Source organism: Micropterus salmoides, unplaced genomic scaffold (assembly GCF_014851395.1).
Source record: "Micropterus salmoides isolate LMB-PRFRI ecotype aquatic unplaced genomic scaffold, ASM1485139v1 Ms_hic_scaffold_17, whole genome shotgun sequence".
In the NCBI taxonomy this organism is placed as follows: Eukaryota; Metazoa; Chordata; class Actinopteri; order Centrarchiformes; family Centrarchidae; genus Micropterus; species Micropterus salmoides.
In genome coordinates this window covers 18,949,421-18,971,954 of record NW_024040817.1, presented here as the reverse complement: position 1 = coordinate 18,971,954, position 22,534 = coordinate 18,949,421, and the positions used below count along the sequence as shown (strand labels likewise).

Below are 22,534 nucleotides of genomic sequence, written 5' to 3'. Positions count from 1 at the left end.
ATTTGACAATGAAATTAAGACATGAAAGCTCTTGCTGGAACAACAGAATGTAATTGGAATGCAGCTGTGTACAGTTGAAACTGTTTTAATGCTCAAGGTGTGATGTGAATCCTTGTGACAGGACAATTTGATGTTGCTTCATGCTTTGACTCATTTTTAATTTCATTAGATGCAGCTGTGCGGTAACAGATTTGTGAAGTGCTACTTCTGAACAATGAATTCCTGAAAACACTCACATTCATTTAGGGTGGATGGGTGCTCTCTTATGATCAAACAATGACAAAGAAACTTTAACAACTGAGTAAGTCAGTTGGTAGACAGCCTGCCAGTCAGTCAATGAGCTCAGGCGGCTGGCAGCAGGTACCCTCGCCCCGGTACATAGGGGAGAGCATGGTGGCTGGCAGTGCCAACTGTGCACTGGGTACTCGTGCCAACTCTGCCAGCCTTGCAGTGTCTGTTTGCCAGGGCCATCTGGGAAGAACAGCTCTGTGCACATACAGTACCTCTTCTCAGCTCAGAGGACACAGACACACACACACACACACACACACACACATATATACATGCATGGATACACACAAGCAAAGCAAGGGCACACATGCACTCCACATACATCCAGCATGCACAAATATGTATGGTATGAACACTGCATGCGCACACACACACACACACACACACACACACACACACACAGGCACACCTACACACACACACACACACAGCCGGCCGCTGACAGCTCACCATCTGTGCACTGCCTCTGACTTCTCCCTCTGCTTCGTTCTCTGCCCTTGTTTTTGCTTTCATAAACACTCGCTCCCTCTCCTCCCTCCCTCACATTCTCTCATCATGTCTCATCTTATCGGATGAATTTCCAAGCCACAGATTCCTGTGTTATGTCATGACCACCTGTGTATTGAAATTTTTATATCATGGCATATAAGATCAACATGTGTCATTACTTGATAGGTCTTTTTCAGGTTACCTGGAATTGAACAAGACACACACAAGAAGCTCTCTTCCAATCCTCCTTTCCTTTCTTTGCTTTATCTCTCCCTATCAGATGTACAGATAAGATGAGAGACCAACAGAGGTATCCTCAGGTAGTTTATGCAGTTATGCTCGGGCATGTACACATAGAAAAAGTTGGTCAGATTACCCTGATTACATCACACAAGACCAATGGAAACCAGAGAGAAAGATAAAGGAACAAAAGGAGTGAATGCAAGGTAGTGAGAAGAGAAGAAATAATATCACTCTGTCTCAGTGTTCCTCTGCAGAGAAGAGTGGGTGAAAATGAGAACAAAAGAGCGAGAGAATGTAGAGAGAGAAACAGAGTGACAACAGCAGTTTAACTGAATAAAAGTAAAGAGGAGAGAAGAGAGGAAAATAAAAAGGAGGAGGAGAAGAGAAGTGGGAAAGTGATATGAGTTCAGAACCGTGGAATTCACATCAAAGAAAAGCTAAAACAGGTCACTGTCGTTACCAGAGTTTTGCCTTGGGTGAAGCTCTCTCCCATATGTTTCTTATTTAAACCACTGTTTGAAAATGAAGGCCAAGGAAAGACACAAGTACTACACACGTAGACCATGTCCTTTACTTGTTCAGCTGGAGTATGTTAACGTGTGATTTAGCTCATTTGTTGAGCATAGCATTGAAAAACAAATTGTTACTTTTCCAGATGCTGTTCCGTTTATCTTAATATTTGTATCCCCACATCACAATTTAACAGCTTGAGTTTTGGAACACCACCAAGCTATTACTTTCCTCCTCTACAACACAAGAGCTGTAATATTTTCAGTCACAAATCTCCCCCCATTCCCTATTTTTCGCTCCATTTATTTCTTTCCCTCTCTCTGGCCACCACTACCTGCAATAACTGATTGTTTCTCCCACCATCTATTCTCTCTTCCTCCCCATTCTTCCCCGCTCATCCCCTCTCCCTGTGGCAACTGCTTTTACACCATCAGAAAGATCTACGATTGAACACAATACCGTTCCTATTATTCTTACTCTTTCTGACCCTCCCTTCTTGCTCAGTCTCCTACCTCTTCCTGCCGCTCCCTACTTCCTGATCTCTTTTTACCACCTCTTCCTATTTTCACCACTCATCCTCGTCTAGCTCTGTTCGCCTCTCCGTTCTTCTATCCATCCAACCCCCAAAAACACCACATGCTCTGGCAGCGGCAGAAGAAATAGCCTCATTACAAACAAGGAAAATCCATTTGGAGCAGCCGTCTGCTGCTTCTCTGCCCCCTCTGAACTCTCCTGAGTTGAAATGCCCCACATCCCTTCTCTTTCCAGCTCTCTTCTCCTTTTCTCTCCCTCTTGGATTTCCCCTTCTTTCTAATTATTTCTCTTTGTCTCTGTTTCTTGAGCCACTTACCTCCTCGCCTTTGTACTAACTTCAGATGCACTGAAATGTTATCGTCTAAAATAACTGTAAAAATAATTATACTTTCAGTTTTCAAAGAAATTGACTGCATTCCAATTACATTAGACAAAAGTGCTCTATAAATATCAAACCCAAAGTTTAATATCTTATTTTCTTCGGTTTTAATTACATTGGAATCATACTATCACCATATAAAGGTAATATAGCACACTTACAAGCAAACGTTTGCTTATTCACATATCCAGCTCAGGCCGCTATGATTTGTGATGTGTGGGGCTGGGCTCATAGTGTATTAGAGCTTTTTCCCTGACAACAGCTGCTTCCTGCAGCTGTAAACAACACTGATAAGAGCAGCAAGAGTTAACTAAAACAGTAAATTGTGGGCCATAAAACCAAAACAATGTGCTGAAAATGTGCTAAAAAGCTCCTTAGTGCTAAAGGGAAACTGCAGATTTGGAGTTGGATTCTTGGTGCAAGCCACTCCGTTCACATTCCATGTAGTAATTTCATACATTGTAAAAATATAATGATTAAAGCAGTTTTTAATTCGATTCGGATTATTGCCCAGCCCTACACTAGTTTCATTTATATGGTACAGATACTGACCAGGCTAAAACAGGGTAGCATTGTCATACAAAAATCTAAAAAAGAAATGAAAAGTCTCACTGTATGGATAATGTAACCAGTATCTACAGGAAGAATTTATCATTTTTGTTTAGTGACCTCAAACTTAGAGTGTAGGTCCATTCTGTTAAACTAATGGATTGGATCGATTCTCAGCAGTGTTTTTTCTTGCAGTTAGAAAATGAATCACTGCACCACTTCCTGTCATTTTCTCTGTTCTCTTCATTTCTTCCCTCCCCAAGCCTCTCCTCCTCCACTGTGTCTCCCCTTTCTGTTTCCTCTCTTGCGCTGTCTTTTAAAAGCTCTTAGTTTCTTTTTTCAGCCCTCATTCCTCCTTCCAGTGCCCTCGCTCTCTCGCTCTCTCCTTCTGCTCTGCCATCATCACAACATCTGATTAACATATGTCTGGGCTTTCACTCCCTGTCAGCTTGCAGGCATCTGCACACATGCATAGCCACACAAGCACACACATTCACACAATCTCATGAACCATGTTTCAGGTTCAGGAAGACAAAAAAAGGTACTAAAATCCCCCTGAACCTCCTTCTAACTGCACTTACCTCCCTTTGTGTGTTTGTGTGTGTGCGTGTGCCCACAACAGTGAGAATGAGAGACAAAGCTTACTATAACATCATTGCCAACAAGCCTCGTGTTCCCCAGTGAGCTGCTTAAAATGCCAGTAATGGAGAAGAGTGAGAAAGGGATAAAGTAATATAATAAGACGAGAGAAAGACGAGATAGAGACAGATAAGAGTTTTCTTGTGTGTGTGTATATGTGTGTGTGTGTGTGTGTGTGAGTGAGTGTATGTGTGCTGATAAACAACAGCAACAGCTCCACCACCTCCCTTGTGACTAGTGGCCCTGAAAATTACTCACAATCACACACACGTAGTCCCACTCTCTTTAAGCTCATATTTCCTTTCATAAGCAGACACTGATACAATGGATTTAGTTTATTCAATAAACAGCAGTTGGGAGCTTAACTTCATATCCCACCTTCCAGTTATTGTAATCAGAGATCTGCCATTGATTATTTTCAACACCTGTGCCAGGAAGGCCTTCCATGCAAACCAGCCTATGCCAGTCAAACTATGTGATCAGCCAGTATGGTGGAAGCTGTTCACCTGATAAGGATTTACTGGCCCACAGCAACAATTAAAGGATTTCATATGTGTGAAAGAGTGATGTTGCAGGATGCTCAAGCCTTTTTTCCAAGTAATATGTTGTCACTCCTCTGTCCCAGATTGCTTGGAATCAGTCACTTTCACCATCTCATCCACAACAAAAATATGTAATAAAAGCAACAGACGTCGGCATCCAAACAAATACTTTAGTGAGAGGATTGCCAAAACACATAATCCAACTGACAACAACAAAAGCTTAGCAAAACTCTGCGGCCAAACAGTGATGATTGTTTGCATTGGTCCACGTTTTGTAATGCCTATAATTTCACCTGTTTGTTATAATGGTACTCCCTGCCGTTTCAACACTTTTGTTATAAAGGGACAAATACATGCCAGGCACTCACATTGCAAATACCACATTTACAATTCTATGGGACATCAGGAGTGCTGTGTTAAATTACTCTCTCTCTGTGCGAGTGTGTCTATGAATGAGCATCAAGCGCTTACTTTATTCAAGTATTAAACAAGTCAACTTGTCAGAAAACTGCAACACTGTGGCTGCAAGTAAGCCTGCTGCATCCAAAACACAGATCTCCCTCTTCTCCTGTCTCCTAACCCCCCCCCCCCCCACACACACACACACACACACACACACACACACATCACCTCCTGTTTAGGCTATTAAAGAGCTCTCAATATATGGGTTAATATATGTGCTTAAATTCAAAATAGGCAAATAAAAGGCTTTCTTCATACAGGCGCATTAACAAACTGAATAGTCACACAATGCTGATGAGGTGAAAACGTTCCGCTAAGGGGATTTCAATGGAGCGTCTTGGCTGTTTTGTGTGGGACGGAGCCATCCTGTGTGCATCAGCCAATGTGTGTGTGTTTGTGTGTGTGTGTGTGTGTAGGGTGGGGGGTGACTGGCTTTAATAAGAAAGAATGGGAGTGACTTTTTTTGTGGAAGACTTGATAAACTCAATAGAGCTTTGGAGGGCCCACTCAATGATGAGTCAATGAGGTGGACATGAATAGTGAGACACACACAAAATGCTCTCTTTCTTCTCTCTCGCTCGCTCTTTCTCACACACGCACACACACATGAACATGCATGCACACTTAAGTCCCATGGGACAGCCTCTTGCCACTGGCATGTGTAGGTTTAATGGCACAGAGCAATGTGTGTGAGAGAAAAGAGGAAGGGAAGCAAGAAAGCTAGCTATGTGCACAAAGAGTGGAGATGCAAAAGGATGTAAATACAGGGTTGTGTTTGGACTGACACAGCAGTGCACCACATCACCACACACCCAGATGTCTGCCTCCTTCCCTCCATTCCCTTACCTGTATTCTTTGCCCACTAACCCCTGCTTGTGTGCTGTCTAAACTTGATGCGTGGGTCTGTGTGTGTGTGTGTGTGTGCACAGCCTACAGAATACAACCGCACACGGTTTATACCCCAGTGGAGGTCATTAGTGATTCTCTACCAGACACTCAGGGAAGACATAATCTGAGAGAGACACAGGAAAAGAGGCAAATGTGTAGAGGAGAAGGGGAGATGGGAGGGAGGCTGGGGAGACAGAATCAAGAGAAGAAGAATGAGAGAAAGAGAGAGTCAGTGACAGACCGGCAGATTGATATACAGACACACACACAGATGGGAAGATAAATGAACAGATATTCTGGCAGAGCTACACAATACTGAGAGAAAAGGAAACTGAACATCAGGGCAAACGTCAGTACTCTTCCTCTCTGTGCCTCCTTCTCTCCTCTTTCGTTCCTTTTAGTCAAAGGATCGATGGCCTCAGCTTTAGTGCAATCTGATGTAACATGCCAGAAACAGAGTCTCAACACTGCATATCAAACATCACATAGTCATACCCCAGTAATCAGAAGGACACTATGTGAAATCTGTCCAAAGTGTGTCAGACTTTAAGTTATCTAAGTATCTAACAAACTCCTGTCCAAGTAAATCATTAATTAAGGGTGTATTACAACCATGTATCACTTGTAGGCAAGAGAAGAGAAGGGAAGAAGAAGGACTTAAAGGAGACACCTATAGAAAAAGGAAGGTCAAGCGACAAGGTGGAGGGTAGAGAGATGGATGAAGAGAAAGGAGGAGGAGGTTGAAAGAGACATGAAGGAGGAGAGAAGACCAGCTTGTGTAGAAGTGCTATGGGCCACAACAGTGCTGCACTCAACTGTACCCTGCCTCCTGGTCACACATTGCCTGTGAGAGTGTGCGTGTGTGTGTGTGTGTGTGCGAAGGCTGCATGTGAACAACTCTAGAGGAAGGGAGGTTAGATACAACTTGGCCTTTGTTGTGTGTGTGTGTGTTGGTAGAAGTGAGAAAAAAAAGGGAGCTGCAGAAGGAAAGCAAGTGAAAACGAGTGTAATCGAAACGGTGCAATCAGCAGAGTAAAAAAGCGAGCAAGAGACTCCCTGTGTGCGGCAGGTCCCCAGCCATCTGGACATTCTCCTCCCTCTACTCCCCCCCCGCTCTCCTCCCACCATCCTTTTCCTCCTCTCTCCTCTGCCGACTGGTGTGCTATTCATGGCGGACCCATTTCACCTTTCAGTGTGTTACGCCTGCTCACCACAATACATGCTAATGAGGTAGAACAAATGACTTTTTTGCTGCGGGTGCATGCATGTGTGCGGGCCTGCTTGTGTGTGTGTGAGTTGGTGGATGGGTTGCTGAATTCTTCCAATCTCAGCTGCTCACTACCCAAACCACTCACTTTACTGCTGTAAACAGTTGTTAATGGTTATGCAGAAACATTTTTGTTTTCTCACCTGAAGGCACAAAATAGCTACAGATTACCGACACATAAGCTCATGTCTTTTTGCGCAGATGCTTGATATCTAGAGCACTGAAAACAGTAAACACTCCAATATAATAACCCTTTTTACACCCAGTCTAGGGAACTGTAATTTGAATGCACTGTGCCTCAAGGATCTATGGTAAATAAACCATCGGATCACAATAGGGCACTAACCTTTTTCATTTCAGCTTGAGCAATCAGTCCAATAAATCCCCACTCACGGCCACCTTCCATTTATCCAGCACTGAGTTTCTTGGCCCAGTTCCGATCTGATCTGATCTGCTGGGCGATGATAAAGTGGAGAGGTGGCTGTCAGTGGAGACAGAGGAGAGGAGAGAGCGCACATATCCAGCTCTCTGCAGCACAGATGACACGAGATGAATGGGGCGCTTGATTTGTTGCAACAGTACACGAGACAGCACAACTGACATTGGCAACAGAAGTGGCGACATGGAGAAAAAATAAAGAACAAGCAGCACGAAAAGGGAGTGCCAGGGTGTTGAAAGATTGAGGTGCACGATAGGAGATGGGGAGAAGAGAGGATAGCGGAAAGCAGACAATTGAGAAGAATAGATGATGATAGAGGTATTTGAGAACTAAAAAATGGTGAAAAGGCAGAAAGAAAAATGTATAGCAATACAGACAGAATGACATTCAGTTTGTCAGAATCAACTCCCCTTCAAGTCTTTCTTGAGTAGGAGTTGCTATTCTCTTCTCTCTGCATCACTGGGTGGCGCTAATGATACATCTGTACACCTGCCAACTCGATCTCCTTCCACTCTCTCTCTCTTTCCATAGTGAATCACTGTGACAGCCCGCTTGGCAGTCACAATTAACAGAGTGCACTAGCTCGTGTAGCACTCCATGCAACACACCACAGTGGTCTCAAAGGGAGAAACTCACAAGGCACAGAGTGGACTGAGCTCACAGTTAGATCTGCCACAAGGTACAATGGTCTTGGCTGTGAGTGTGTGTTGTATTATGTGTGTTCCTTCAAACCAGAAGACACTGACTACGCAGATGTTTAAAGCAGTGATGCTTGTACTAAATTGCATGTTTTTATCAGATTGTCAACTTATTGACAATGAAAATGATGGGGGGTAAGTGTGCTTTACTTCACGTTATTGTGAAGGGTGGGAAAAGGAAAAGGATTTTTAGAGGTTACTCATTTGAGTATTATTGCCTGCACTGCGGATGGATATTGCTGCTTGGCTGCTGATAAAGTCAGTATTGGGCTATAAGGTACCAAATTACCCTATTAAATACTCCTGGCTATATTTAGTTAGTTTGTTTTAAATGAAAAGGGTCATTTGACCTGTTGCGTTGTAGACTCTTTGCTCACCAGTACCTTAATTTATAAAAAAGGTGAATACATTTTGATATTGGTATGATCAAGTCAATTTCATTGAAAATTATTTTGTATGTATGTGTTTCGGGATGTGTCAGTATTCCTGGTCTGACTACTACATCCTGACTACTACTCCTATTACATCCTGACCCAGAAGAAAGCCATTCCTTTTTGGGCTGCCTTTTCTACATGTAAAACACAGATTTGTCCTGCAACACTGTGGAACAAATTGTGCTTTAAACAACAATAATAACAAATTTACTTTAACATTGAAGGCATCCATTCAAGCTAACCGATTCTCCTTATCAAAGTCACAGTTCTCCAAAAATGAGGGAAACAACTTACATGGATGTGACTGTTTTCACAAAAGTAGCCCTAAAATCAGTTTTCACAGCAGTTATGAAGGGCTAATGGAAATGGTGCCACAGTTCCTTTAACTAGTACAGCAACAGGAACCAGGCCATTCCTGGCTCCCCTCCCGGCCCCCGGAGCCCAGGGCCCAGCCCTACTCACCACACAATGGGCCGGCAGAATGAGAGGAACCGCTGGCCATCCAGAGATAGCCCCGCTGGTCAGGAACCAGAAGGAATCTGGGAGGGGGGAGAGGATGGGAGCCCAGAGGATGGGAACCAAGGCAGCAGGGGAGAGAAGAAGGGTGGGGAAGGTTGGTTGGTCGGGGTCAGGATGTGTGTGAGGGGGGCAGTGTGTGTGTGTGTGTGTGTGTGTGTGTCTGTATGACAGATAGTATTGCGCTGTTCAGATAAACGCCTTGTTCCCATGCAAAAACGGGCTCAAACCTGCACATAGCGCGCACACACGTTACACTGCCAGGATGTTTTTGCTTGTTTTCAGGTAACTAAAGTTGGAGCAGCAGAACAGTGTGATGGAAAGCAGATGGAGTATAGCCGGTGGAGGAGGGAAGTGTGGTAGGAAGGTGGTGGTGGCCCTGGGCCTGACCCCACTGTCCTGGCTGCTTCCTTGGGTAAGCGGACTGTCCTATCAGGCTTCTTCTCACACTGTCACTGACACTGGGGCATTAAACAGTGGGTCAAACCAGAGTAACAGTGGTCTCTGGACTGCTCACTGAGACAAACATTAAAAAGTGAATTACGTGAGAGTAAGAAAGATGTCTGAATGTGGCTGTAGTCCTCACTAAACCTGCTCCCTGCTCTAGTTTAGGGGTCTCCTGTGAAACACACATACATACACACAGTCACACTGTTTCCATGACAACATGTGCAGATATGCTCTCCCAACTGTCACAGGACACATGCACATGTAAATATATGCACACAGTGCAAAGACAGGTGAGTGCTGATGTGCCATTTTTTAGCACTTTTTAGGCTGCTGGAATGACTCAGAGAGAAAAGGTGAGATAAAGAGACAATGGCAGAGAGCAGAAAGGAAAGAGAGAAAAAGGAAAGAAAGCAGGAAGGTGATTAGCTAACTAATGGATTTATTTTCTACCCTATTTCTTACAGTGTAGTTAGGAGGGGACTGATTTATTTTCAGTATTACAGCAACCAATAACTCTTTCAACAAACACATGTGACTACTATATCAAGATCTCCTTGAAAAAATCTGAGCCTCAGTATGGCATCTCTTTTCTCAGTAACTTACAGCATGTTCTTAACCTCTCTTGCCCTGAACCAGGCTGGCCTTGTGTCTGGCTGGTAAAATATAACGCTGTGTCCTCGCCTCTTCCACTGACATAAGTGCACCATTACAGCTGCTCTCAGGCACTAGACAGAGAGAAACAGTGAAAGACTGTACGAACTTTCCTAAATCAAAACCACTCAGCAGTGTCAGAATTGATGGCTTTCGGGGGGACAGAGGGATGTCAGAGTGTGCGGTACTCCATCCATCTGTGCTTAAAAATGTGTATGTGCTGGACGCCTCTGTAGCTCACCAGGTACCAATGTATCAAGGCTGAATCCTTACGGCAAATCCCTGGCCCTTTGTTGCATGTCATCCTCCCTCTCTCTCCCCTGCTTTTAATGTCTCTCTCAGCTGTGACTATCAATTAAATCAGAAATTCTGGAAAAAAAATCTAAAAATGTGTGTGGTGGAGGCATCCACCACACACATTTAAAACATCATCATCTATACTATAGCTATAGTAAGATACAGTTCTGTAAATATAAGGTCAGGGACATCTATAAAATAACATCTTTTCTGTCTGTAAATTAATTATTTTAGAATCTGTGAATTCATGAATTACATTTTCTTGCTCTGTCACATTAATATTCCAGATTTAATTTGCAAGGTGTGAATGAAAACATGGGCAGATATCAAATGAGAAGAAGCAATGCATTTTCAATTTCTCCCCTTGCGTTGCACAAGCAGGAGCAGTTTGGTCTTTGCTCACAACAACAACAACAACAACAACAACAACAACAACAACAACAACAACAACAACAACCACCACAACAACTGTAAACCTCTCTATCTTTGTGAAAAAGGGCAGCCTCACACTGACAATCATCTGAAAAGCAAGACGTTCTTTTAGCAGCAGGCTGTGTCACATTTTACAAGCTTTCTTCCACATACTTGAATACAACATTTTCCCCAACCTCTTGATACCCAGTTGCACTATAATTTTCTATTACAGCAGAGCAGCTATATATAGTGTATACTGTGGCTCGCATGTAGCTGTGGTTAAGAATTGTTTTGTGAACTCCTTGACATGGACTAGTTAAATATAGGTTGACTGATTTCATGTTATTTTCCCTCAAATGCTGAAATGCTTCCAGCGTGGAGGCAGTTTAGCATTAGTGGCTGTCTAAAAGAGAGACAGAGAATCTCAAAAACACATTAGAGGTCTGAAAGCCGAAGCTTGTATCCGAGCTCAGCAATTTGGAAACTCATAAATGTTGTTTAACATCTTGTACGGAGTATTTCTCGCTCTCCGTCTATTCTGTCTCTTTCTGTTGTCTGTCAGTACATCCACACCCCTCTGTCGCTTGACTGTGTGGCTACCTGAATCAGTCTCTAGTTGTTTAGAGTCAGTCACAAACGTGTCCCACTTGCTTTTCTCTCTGTTTCTTTGTTTTCAGGGTCCTGTTGTCCAACTGGCACAGGGAAACAGGCTTACATCAGAGCCACAAACACACAGACCTCATTCACCCTGCCGAATAACCTGGCTTTCTGTCCAAAACACAGGAATCCCATTTTGGTAGTCTGTGCCCTTATTAGATAGAAGTGTTTAGTCCACAAGAATTATACCAAATCAATCGCAGACCCCGACTATCTAGTACTAAACTAATTTCTTGATTATTACTTGAAAATGTTTGTAGATGTGTGTTCGTTCTTCGGCTATGTCTTTGCATGATGGATGTCTCATTTTAAAACAAACATTCATCTCTTTCACCCCTCGTCTCTCCATTTTACCTTCCTAACACCTCTCATCTCACCACCACACACCTTTCTCCCTCCCCAATCTCTACTTTCTGCTCCCCACCCCCTTTTGTAATCACAATGTAATACTTTGCTATCAATTCCACATGAAGATCCCCCCCACCCATCCCAACATACACACATGCTCACACAGATTCAACACAGTGAGCAAACAGAGGTCTTCAAGACACAAAAGCAGCCAACACCAGACTCACTCGTCATCCCGAAACTATTTCACTGAAAGAGATTATTTTTGGTAACATTGTGGTTGCATCAGTACTTGCATATACAGACAGAACATGCTAATTCACATGCACGAACATTACTTTTAAATTAATGATATATTCAAATGTTTCAGTTAGAAAAACAGAGGAGTTCTATGAAAGCAGACAACAGGAAAATGAGTGTTAGGGAGATGCACTGAATTATGCAATCCAACTCCAACTTTTTTATGGTAATGGTAAACAAGCATGGGATCACGATAAACACAAACATGTGCTTGAACCAGTATGTGTGTGTGTCTCCTCCACCCTTGATCAGCTGGTGACTTGGTTGTGTTATTGTCCTACCAGACAAAAGCCCAGGGCAGTGCACGACTAATGCATTAGTGTCTTTGGCAGTTAGGGGCATCTGTCATGTGTGAGTACATGTTTTTGTGTGATTGTGTCTTATAGCCTTGGGCAAAGCAGCAAAAAAAGAGACTTGTTATTATCCAAATACAGAGGTTGCGTGTGTCCAAGCATGTTGTACACAGGTTTCTTTTGCTACTTAACTACAATGAAAACCTGATTCTAACATTAACCAGATTTTTCTTTTTACTTATCTAACTTTTTGTTCAGCTGTCTAACCAGCATTTTGTTGTATATAGCCGAACCAAAGCTTTACTTGCTTACGATTAATGTTTAGGGAAACCTTTCACTCTGACGAACTGGTATAAAAGGTACACGCTGTGGTTCAAAATGTATTTGACGCTGCATTTCAGTGTTAACGTTCATTTCACAAAATTCTTCCTCTGTGGCCTGTGTTGTTTCACAGTAACAACAGTGATTTAACAGAACATAACTGGCAGTAAAAAATGAGCTCAGCATGCTTTTGTTAAGCAGCTAAATGACATGTATGTTGTGTTCGCGCATACAAAAACCAGACAAAAATTTGTACTTGGGAACGCATGTGTATATCTGTCTGTTAATATGACATGCTAGAAAATCATCAAAACACTGTTCACCCCATCAAACACACACCAGGAACATTGTACACCACCTCACATTACACTCAAAGCACGGTCGGTATGCCTTCATTTTCAATTGACAACCCTGCCATATGGTGCCGGGCTGCGTGTCTTTGTCTACATATTCAACTTCTTACTGTCTGTGAGTGATGTGGTGAGTGCACACCTGTGTGTCTGGTTGTCGGTGTGTGTATGTGTGTGTGTGTGTGTGTGTGTGTGTGTGTGTGTGTGTATGTGCATATGATTGTGTGTTCAGCCCTGTGTGTGAGATGGTTAAACATAAAGTTGCAGCTGCGCCACAATACTCGTTCTCTGTGCAGCTGTGAATTATTATGTGGACAATTTAATATTGCCAAAGAGGAAATAGCAAATTAAGATCTTATTTTTGCTGTACTGCTAAAGTGTGCAGCAAAATTTTTGAGTGCATCCATTCCCAAATAAACATGTCTTCTTTTTACAAGTGAATGGATGCAATGGGTCTGATTCTATCACCCCGAGTAACAGCTTTATGCTCTTCACTTTTAGTAGAGGTGCAGACAGAGACCCAAGGGCCCTACTCAAATGTTAAAGGGGAAGGGGCTTTCCTCTCACTAAAGCATCCTCAAGCTAACAACTAGGCAGTAATTTGTCCTCTCACAGGGGAGGCATAAAAACCAGAACCCCAGTTATGTAGTTATGGAAAAAGTGAAGAGAGAACAAAAAAGCCAAAATACTTTATCTCCCCTTCTAACTGAAAGTTATTACATTTTCTGAATGGTATGACTTCCTAATGGTTAGCATATGTGAAAATGTGTGCGCAGAGAGAGCGCAGTAGTTGAGGCTAAGTTAATAGCACAAGCAGAGGGGGAACTGGGAGCCCTTGGCTTATAAAGGATACTTGTTTCCCTGCCGCAACAAAAAACAGATGTTGATAAAGAGACATAGGGGGAGGAGAGAAGACAGATGGGCAAGAAATTACCGTTCCTTGGGCCAAACATCTTGAAAAATCTGCAAAAAAATATCGGACCTTACAAGGGGAGATGGATTTATGCTCTCTCCTGGATTTTTATTGCTCCGTGAGAGCCCTTCTCTCTCCTCTGCTCCACGCTAACTCTCAGTGTTAGCAGGACTAAAGAGTTTCGCCGCAATCTGGAGCTGTTTAAATACTGAAAGAAGCACGGATTCTTCCAGAAATGGCTTTATCATGTAGAGAAGACAAACACATCCGTAACTCGATATGAAACATTGTACATATAGACAATACAGACGCCAGTGTGTCAAGTCAACCTGCACACGAGGGGGCCAAATCCAAAATTTATACTGTATTTCAAAAAGTGGAGTTTGGTTACCATAGAGACACATAATCTACGCTATGATGAAACGCGCAGCTGAGGATGACATGTCCATATGGTGAGAGTAAGACAGAGGGGAAGAACAGATGCTTTGATGAAAGGGCTGCCAATTGCAAATCTATAAGAGCAGCTGGGGTCATAAATGTGTATCAGATGACACTACATAGACAGATAGATAGATAGATAGATAGATAGATAGATAGATAGATAGATAGATAGATAGATAGATAGATAGATTGATGCTAAGGTTTTCTACACACACACATCTAAGGAGAGGCAGCTCTTGAGATCTCTATCTATTGATCAATACACAGCTACAGCCTCACCCCCCCCCCCCCCCGCTTTTTTTACTTAACCACCCTTTTCAGCTAGAAAACCAAAATTTTTTTTTAACCCTTCTGAGAGAAAAAAACATTTGAGCGTGATTATTCCAAGGATAATCTTCATTTTTTTTGAGTGGAAATGACATCCAATACCATTTTTGTCAAGATAAAATGGCCTGTAATTTTGTTCATGGCAAAGACTATATCGACTGTGAGCATACAAACACTTAGCGGGGTGGCTAGCTATTGAAGGTTGAATGGGGATGTGGGGAGTGAAATACTGGGGATGGGATGCACTAGAAGTTAAACAAAATGAGGCTTTTACTTGGCCCCATTTTGGGAAAATGGACCAGCTCCTTCTTTTTCTTTATGTAACCCCCACTGTCTCCTCTGCCACTCTCTCTCTCTCTCTACCTCTTTTTCTTTGAACCAATTTCTAAAATGGCCCTTCCTTGAAAATAATTGACACTCTGCGTTTATCATTTGAGGCACCTGCTGTCGGTTTGACAACAAGACAATCGGACGGAGCGAGCCACCGCCGTCTCATTGTCCCATCTCCCTGTTTGTCTGTGACACTAACTGACAACAGCTGGAAGCCCTCTCTTCCTACAATACCCATCATGCAAGTCAAATTCAACCACAAAAGAGAAGGGCCTCATTATTTGGCTGCAGTGGTGTGATTTTAACCAGCAAAGAGGGGAAACAATGATTAAGCTGTGTCTGCTGATGGTAGATAAAAGCCTTGGAGCAACTGGAAGTCCTAAAACAACGGTGGATGTGTCTGTTCTGCAGTTGTCGACCGTATTTTATAATGAATACTAAAGGATCACATCTTTAACACAGATGTGTATTGGCTGTTTGCAGCTACACACACATACACCCATGTACTGATACACATATGGGTGTACCCGTTCACAATATGCAAACACATATTTGAACACGCAGCCTACATCCCCTTCTCTCCCCCTCTTCTTCTCTCTCTTGCCGTAATTGACTGAACATGTCAATACCCGGAGGGAAAAAAACAGAGGGTCCACTGTCTGAATCTATCGATTCGCGCTTCTCTCTTTCTCTCTCTCTGCCTGTCTGTTGATCTTAATCACACTGCTTTTTACCAGGCTAGCCGGGTCTCCACACCAGCGGCTGCCCTTTCCATAAAGTGTACCATCCAAATCCATACATCAAAATGAATGAGAAAGAACCGAGATGTAGATCAAATATCGGGAATATCCAAGCTGATACGTGGGGATGGTGTGATTGTGAATGATGTGCTTTTAAATGAAACAGTAACAGAAAAGAATTATTTTCACAGACTCATGCAGGCCAACATTAGCAATGTAGAATTTTTATGGAGGAAGCAACCTCGGTTTAGGTGATTAAAACCACTAAAGCGTGACTGGGCTGAGCTGAGGTTTCTCCCTAAAATCCCTCTTCCTCTTTCTTTTGTCGATTTGTCTGATTTTCTGCCTGCCTGTTTGTTTGTTTTAAGAGCTGTCAATCTGTGCCCACCCCACCACCTCTGTCTCTCTGTCTCTCTCTCTCACACACACACACAAACATGCACACCACAGACACACACACACACACACACACACACACACACACACACAAAGGCAAAAACGACTTTTATGGTCAGGTTTTATGGACTGGTAGCAAAGCAAGCAGGTCCATTCTTCAACAATCGTCCTCTCGTGAACTAAGGAGAAAAAAAGTCTCCTAATCGCACAGTTTCACAGCTCATACTAGCCATCAATCAAACCGTTCTGTGTGTCCTAGGCATTTGTGTGGCTGCATTTGTGTGTGCGTACGCAGGCTCCCACCTTCCAACATGCCAAACCTCTCCTGAATCACAAAACAAAAGCTATTTCAGATGGCAGTGCAGTAATCTCTTTCCACATGTGCCCACACATGTACAGACTTTTCACATATAAACATATAAAACCATACACACTTCCCCTGCCACCCCTGAGTTTATTTCTCTTCTGCTATTTAATTTTTAAATGTAAATTGGGTGACAGGTGAATATTGAGGAGTTGAGCGATAACAGGTAACATCTTCACTCTGCCACACTATCGCCGCGCCACATCACTAAGAAGTGCCTATTCAATATTGTTACCTTTGGCAGAGTGCAGGGAGAAACACACTTTTGTGTGTGTCCTTTTGTATTCATACACATTCTGTATAGACATCTGCATGTGCACTCACACACAGTCACAGAATCACATCCAGTGGCTTATCTTCCGGAATAAGAAAAGGGGCTTGTCAGGATGGCACATTGTGTGTATGTGTTTGTGTGTGTGCGTGCATGTGTGTGTGTGTGTTGTGTGTGTGTGTGTGTGTGTGAGGGTAAGGCAATGTGCATTAGGGCGATTACAATATCAGCCGACTCCAGATGGAGGCAGGAAAATAAACAGTGGGGGAGAGACACAGAGAGAGAGGGGCAAAGACATGAGAAGGAGCCTAAGAGAGAGATTCTGTCTGTGTGTGTGTGTGTGTGCCTGTGTGTGTGTGTGTACGCGTGTGTGTGTGGCAGTCTGCCTGTGTGTGATACAGTTTGAAAAAGTGAAGTTAATTAGCAACTCAATCCCGGTCTATATACAGAGAACTGAGGGAGCAGTGTGTGTGTGTGTGTGTTTATGTTGCCCTGCACATGTCTATTAGTGTGTTATAGTCCAAGAAACCTGAACTATGATGTAGACACAGTGAGCCGTCCAGCTAAACAGCCGAAAAACTACATTTCCCAGCTGTCTGTCTTTAACAACACCGCTAGTTCAGCTGTCTCTACCTTATTGCTTTTCCAACAGTTAAGAAAAACAAGATGAAGAAGTTGGATTTGGTGAAATTCAGGAACCAGACGGTTATACATATGATTTCCCATTTGTTTCCTAAGTGGCTTGAAGTGTAAAAAACTATGAAGAATTAACTGCCTCCATGAAACTTGATGAATTGTTAGATTATGCACTATTGGCCTCTTCTTCACTTGCCCTATAAGTCTCGTGTTATCTGGAGTAAAAACACGAACAAGGCCAATAAAATCAGTTTGTAGTGCTCACTGTTGACTTTGACATTAAATAAGCTCCTGTAAAGGCCAACTCACAGCTACAATAAAACAAAGACCTCTTGCTTTTCAGAGTGCTGGAGAGCGTGTGCACGCACACACACACACACACACACACACACACACACAAATGCATATACAATAAGACACACATGCAAGTCCTTTTACACCACTGCTGCTCTTTCGTGGGTGATGAAATTCAATAAGCAGTGAAGAGAACTGCCCTCTTGCTGATAACCATCAATGGGCCTATCGATTTACAAGGGCATGTGTGTGTATGTAGGTGCATGCACACAAACACACGCACACTCGCACATACACACACATACACACATACACACACACACACACACCACACACACACACACACACCATGGCTCTATCTATAATTCACTCTGTGAGTTAGTAAGAGACAGCTTTGAATAATAAGAACAAATCCATACATCTTGAAGGAGTGCACGGAAAACTGGTTTTAGTGTCCACTTCTATTGCTGACATTTGCCCCATGACTGTATTGCTTCAAATACAACCTATACCTATTTCAAAACGCTCCGCCATCTCTATTTTTTTTACACACTTATGCAATTACAGTTACTGAGTTATTTAAAAATGAAATCACTACTGTTATGACTATTGTATGTTTATCTTATTTTTACTTGAGTGAGATGACAACAAACCTTCCAGATTTAACTCAACTCCAGGACATTAAAGTCCCATTAGCCAACTGAAGCACCAGCAAAGCTCACTTATGCCAAGTACAGAATTATACTACAAATAAACAACCAAAACAGTCTTACAGCATTTATAGCATACATAGTGTGGCCAGTCCATAAATGAAGTATAGGTTGTGTAATGTTCTGCATAATAGAATCTAAAAATGACAAAACCAACTTACCAAACTAAAAAAAGGGTGTAGCTGATCATTTTGTGCCACAATCATTCTCAATACTGGTGCAGTTAAAACCAAATGAGAAAACACAAATAATACAGGTGATGCAATTCTTTCTGGGCATCATCCAATACCAAGCCTTTTGGTAGAAGGATATTTGTATTAGTGTGTAGCTGTGAGAAAGTACAGCCTTACAGCTGACACAGAAATACACAAGGGGGCTTCATGATGTAGCCGGCGTATAAACTCTGTTGAGTCATCATCACTTATTCACTGTATAGCAAACCTGGGCCACATCCAAATGTCTGGTGTGTCATACTTGAAAGAAGTGCTTCGTAATGACATCACAGCACTAGAGGCTCAATATGACTGTGCTTTTTCCCCTTTTAAATAATAATAATTCATTGTTTGAGGCGGTGATCTAAACGCTTTGGATGCAGTTTGATGGATGCTAATAGCTGTGGTTAGCATCAAAGAGCATTAAAGGAAAGAATGCAAATCATCAAGTCAAAGTGACTCTCTGTGTCTGTGTGTCATCTGCACGCTGCATTGTGTCACTGTGCAGACCACACACAGTCATTTTCAGCATCACCTTTCCGACCTGCCAATCAGGGGTATATAAGTGTTTGTGTCTGTACCTGTGCCTGTATGTGTGTGTGTGTGCAAAGGCAAGAATAAAATGGCTGCCATCATTTTTGCAAGGCCATGTCCGTGTCTGTGAGCAGCGGTCTGATGCATTTGACCCCATAGCCTGAGAGCTGAATGGAGGAGGAGAAGGAGGAGGATGGAGGGAGGGAGGGAGAACAGGTGTGAAGCAGGCTGGTGGCTGGGCAGATGGCCCCTGGAAGTGCTAGCTGATGCTGCAGGAGCCTGGACCAGAGAGAGCTAGCAGCTAACATTAATACAGGCCTGTTTACCATGCAACCACATGCACACACACAAACACACTGATAACCTGCAATCAGCACTTATCATTTACCCTCCCTTCATCACCAGCTTTGTTTACCTTTCATTTACTCCCTCTTTCCTTCTGTCTCTCTCTTTATCTCTGTAAACACACACACTCACTCCAGGTAATAGTCTTTTCAGTCAAGGGGGGGGGGGGGGTCCACTGCAGTAAATAATAATGACAAATAATACAGATGATAAAAAAATCCTGAAAATCCTGAATCCCCATTTGCATCACTTAAATTACAGATACAGGCAACATATGCATAATGACAGCTCAATAAAAATAGTGTCTTAGACGACTGAGCTTCTCAATTTAAAATAATGAATACTGTTCTTGTTGATATAAATAGCTTATATTAATGCAAAAAAATATGCTCATAAACAATTCCTTTTAACTATATTTAACTCGGCAAATACTAAATCTGGAGTGGGTCACGCTTTTAAGAGGAGTTAACAATCACCCTCTTGGATGCCTACAAAGCTTTGCATGGGACTATTTGGCATGCGTAGAAAATGTCCAAAGCCCGGCGGGTTTCCAGGAGATATTTTCCTCCCTCTCTAATCCGAGCCGTGAGAACAGTCGGGCATCGACAGCAGGTTGTGCCCCAGCAGCCGCCCTCCCTAACCCGCATGTCTGCTCTTTTCCCAGTCGGGGGAAAAGATTCCCACTGGAGTAAAAATATAGCCCAAGCCCTTTAATTTCAACCCTACGCCACTCCATAAAAAAAATCCGTTTTTTAATTTTCCCCCTCTCTTTTCGGTTATGCGATGATGACAAAGTCGCAGCGGGTGGAGATGGAAACTTCACATGGATTTGAGAAGATGCTTTTGACAGTTGTGACGGAGCTCCGGAGGATGTTTTCAAATGCAAAGAGAGGAGATGCAGAGAAGGTTCTGAACTAAACACACAGAGGGATAGCAAAGTCTCTGCACCCCCCCCCCCCCCCCCCCCAAAAAAAACAATTGCAAATATCAACAACCACAAACTACTTCGTTTGTTTTAGAAACCAGTGGGCATTTGTCATCAAGCTTATATTCTCTTTAATCAGCGAAAAAGGACTTCACCTGGTGATGTTTTAATTTTTGATTAAAAACTTGCATGCTCCCAGCACTCCATAGCACATTACTGTCTATCCCGTGCTGAGGAGTGGCGATCGTGCCTCGCTATAAAACTAATAAAACAAAGTGTCTACGCTTTCAGCTGATTTTGGGGCTACTTCACTTCTAAAAAGGGGTCTTGCGAGATCGAAAGGGAGTCACCAAACTTGATCCGTGAACTCAAGTTGAAGGTTGCCCGAGAACGACTCTCCACCCTGGGTTCAAAATGAACTGATATCTACTTTTTATAGAGACGGTAACAGCTGCAAGTGTGCCACTATTTAAACAAACGGAACCATGATTGCTCTTTTGATAATACACAAACGAATCCCTTACTGGTTACTCCTCTAAAGTATAGTCCTTGAGACACAATACTGGGTTTCGTAGCGTATTTACAGTTTATTAATTTGAACAATTGGTCATTCATTAAAACAAATCTATTTTCTCTGCTCAGCCTATTTCTCCGATTAAATGTGATGTGTGACTGAAATGTGTTTGTAACCATAACATACACTATTACGCACACCACACATTATTCGCTCGTGCAATATATTTGCCATCCCAGATCAACTCATAAATAAAAATCAAAATCAAAATGAATATTTCTAGAAATAATGTAATTGTTAGCTTTATGCATGATGTGTTTTCATAAAAATCACTATTCTGGAGCACCATCGCATCCGCTTACTTTACATTAAAATATATGAAACAAAGCACACATCAAATTCAACAGTGGGTCAGCAGCTATTTCCCTAATTCATCCCCTTCATTTGGCGCACACATGTCTACATGAGGACAAAACACTCAGCCAAGGCGTAAATGGGAAACAGCATCACCATTGCATTAGAGAGGCCACTTACACTGAAAAGAGGCAGAAATTCCCACCATGCGGTACGTTGATGTGAGAGGGCTAAATAATTTCCAGTCCTTTTGACTCCGCGCAAAGGTCCACTCGATGGTCCGCTTGTATCGGGGAGACGAAAGCTACCGAGTCCAGCCAGCTCTCAGGGGCTCTGGCGGTATACTTCCAGCAGCTCGGAAATGTGGTTCAAACTCCGACAAAAGAAGAAGATCAGCTCACGGCTTTCAGTAACTGATCAGTCACTAAGAATATTCAGGATGGGGAGAGCCGGGAATCTTCTAAAAGCGCAGAGCCAGAAAGGAGGAGAGATGAGATAGAGATGGAGAGGGAGGATGCAGTAGTGCGCGCGGCACCCGTCTGGTTTTCTACTAGTCTTTCGCACTTTCTTCCAAAATCATTTACACCTCGAGGCCTAGATTGTAGAAATCGGTTTTTAAATATGATTTAAAAATTGCATGCACAAACCCTCCTCGTCTCCTAGTTTTCGGCTTCTCCGTTGGCGTGGGGAAGAGGAGTAGCTACACTCTGCCTCCAGTCGGCGGTGCGCAGCAGAGCCAGGTGGCGGTGGGCGGGACTGAAGCGCTGGTGAGGCAGGAGGAGGAGGTGGCCACTGGGCAGCAGCTAGCATCTGTGTGTCTTAAAACAGGTTGGAAAAAGCAGGGTCAGGTCAAGTCGAAGCGTTTTCTACTGTACCAGTGGCTCCCAAAGCTTTTTCATATCAAGGGCTCCCAGGGAGATTATTCCTGTAGGGTTTTAACCCAAGGGCGCAAGAGAATGTGTGGCACCCCATATTAGTCAAGAATTAAAAGACAGGTTCACATTTTGTCAAGTCTGTTTTTAAACAATAGTTGCATGCCCATATGTACATTCAAAACATAATTGGTTACTGTATTATTATTTATTCTGTCCATACTGGCTTAAATCCCTTCATATTCCAATGTAAGTGTGTGATTGGTGACAAGATTCATATTCCTATGCTTTCTTAAGTTCAGCAAAAGCTAAACTGAGGCTTCAGCAGTCTGACTTAGAAGGTTTTGTGTTACTATCTTCACTGCGGCTTGAAACTCTAACTGCATTTCCATCCA

General features: G+C 42.8%; 1 protein-coding gene across 4 annotated transcripts in view; it reads right to left on the bottom strand.

The window, feature by feature from the left end:
* runx1t1 (RUNX1 partner transcriptional co-repressor 1) overlaps positions 1 to 21,986 on the bottom strand; it is a 58,940-nt gene extending 36,954 nt beyond the window's left edge. For all 4 annotated transcript variants that reach the window (XM_038725240.1, XM_038725243.1, XM_038725242.1 and 1 more), the window contains exon 1: positions 21,448 to 21,986. In XM_038725240.1, coding sequence (XP_038581168.1) covers positions 21,448 to 21,475 — 28 coding nt within the window. In that variant the 5' untranslated portion in view covers positions 21,476 to 21,986. The remainder of the gene's footprint in view (positions 1 to 21,447) is intronic.
* Positions 21,987 to 22,534: the final 548 nt, after the last annotated feature.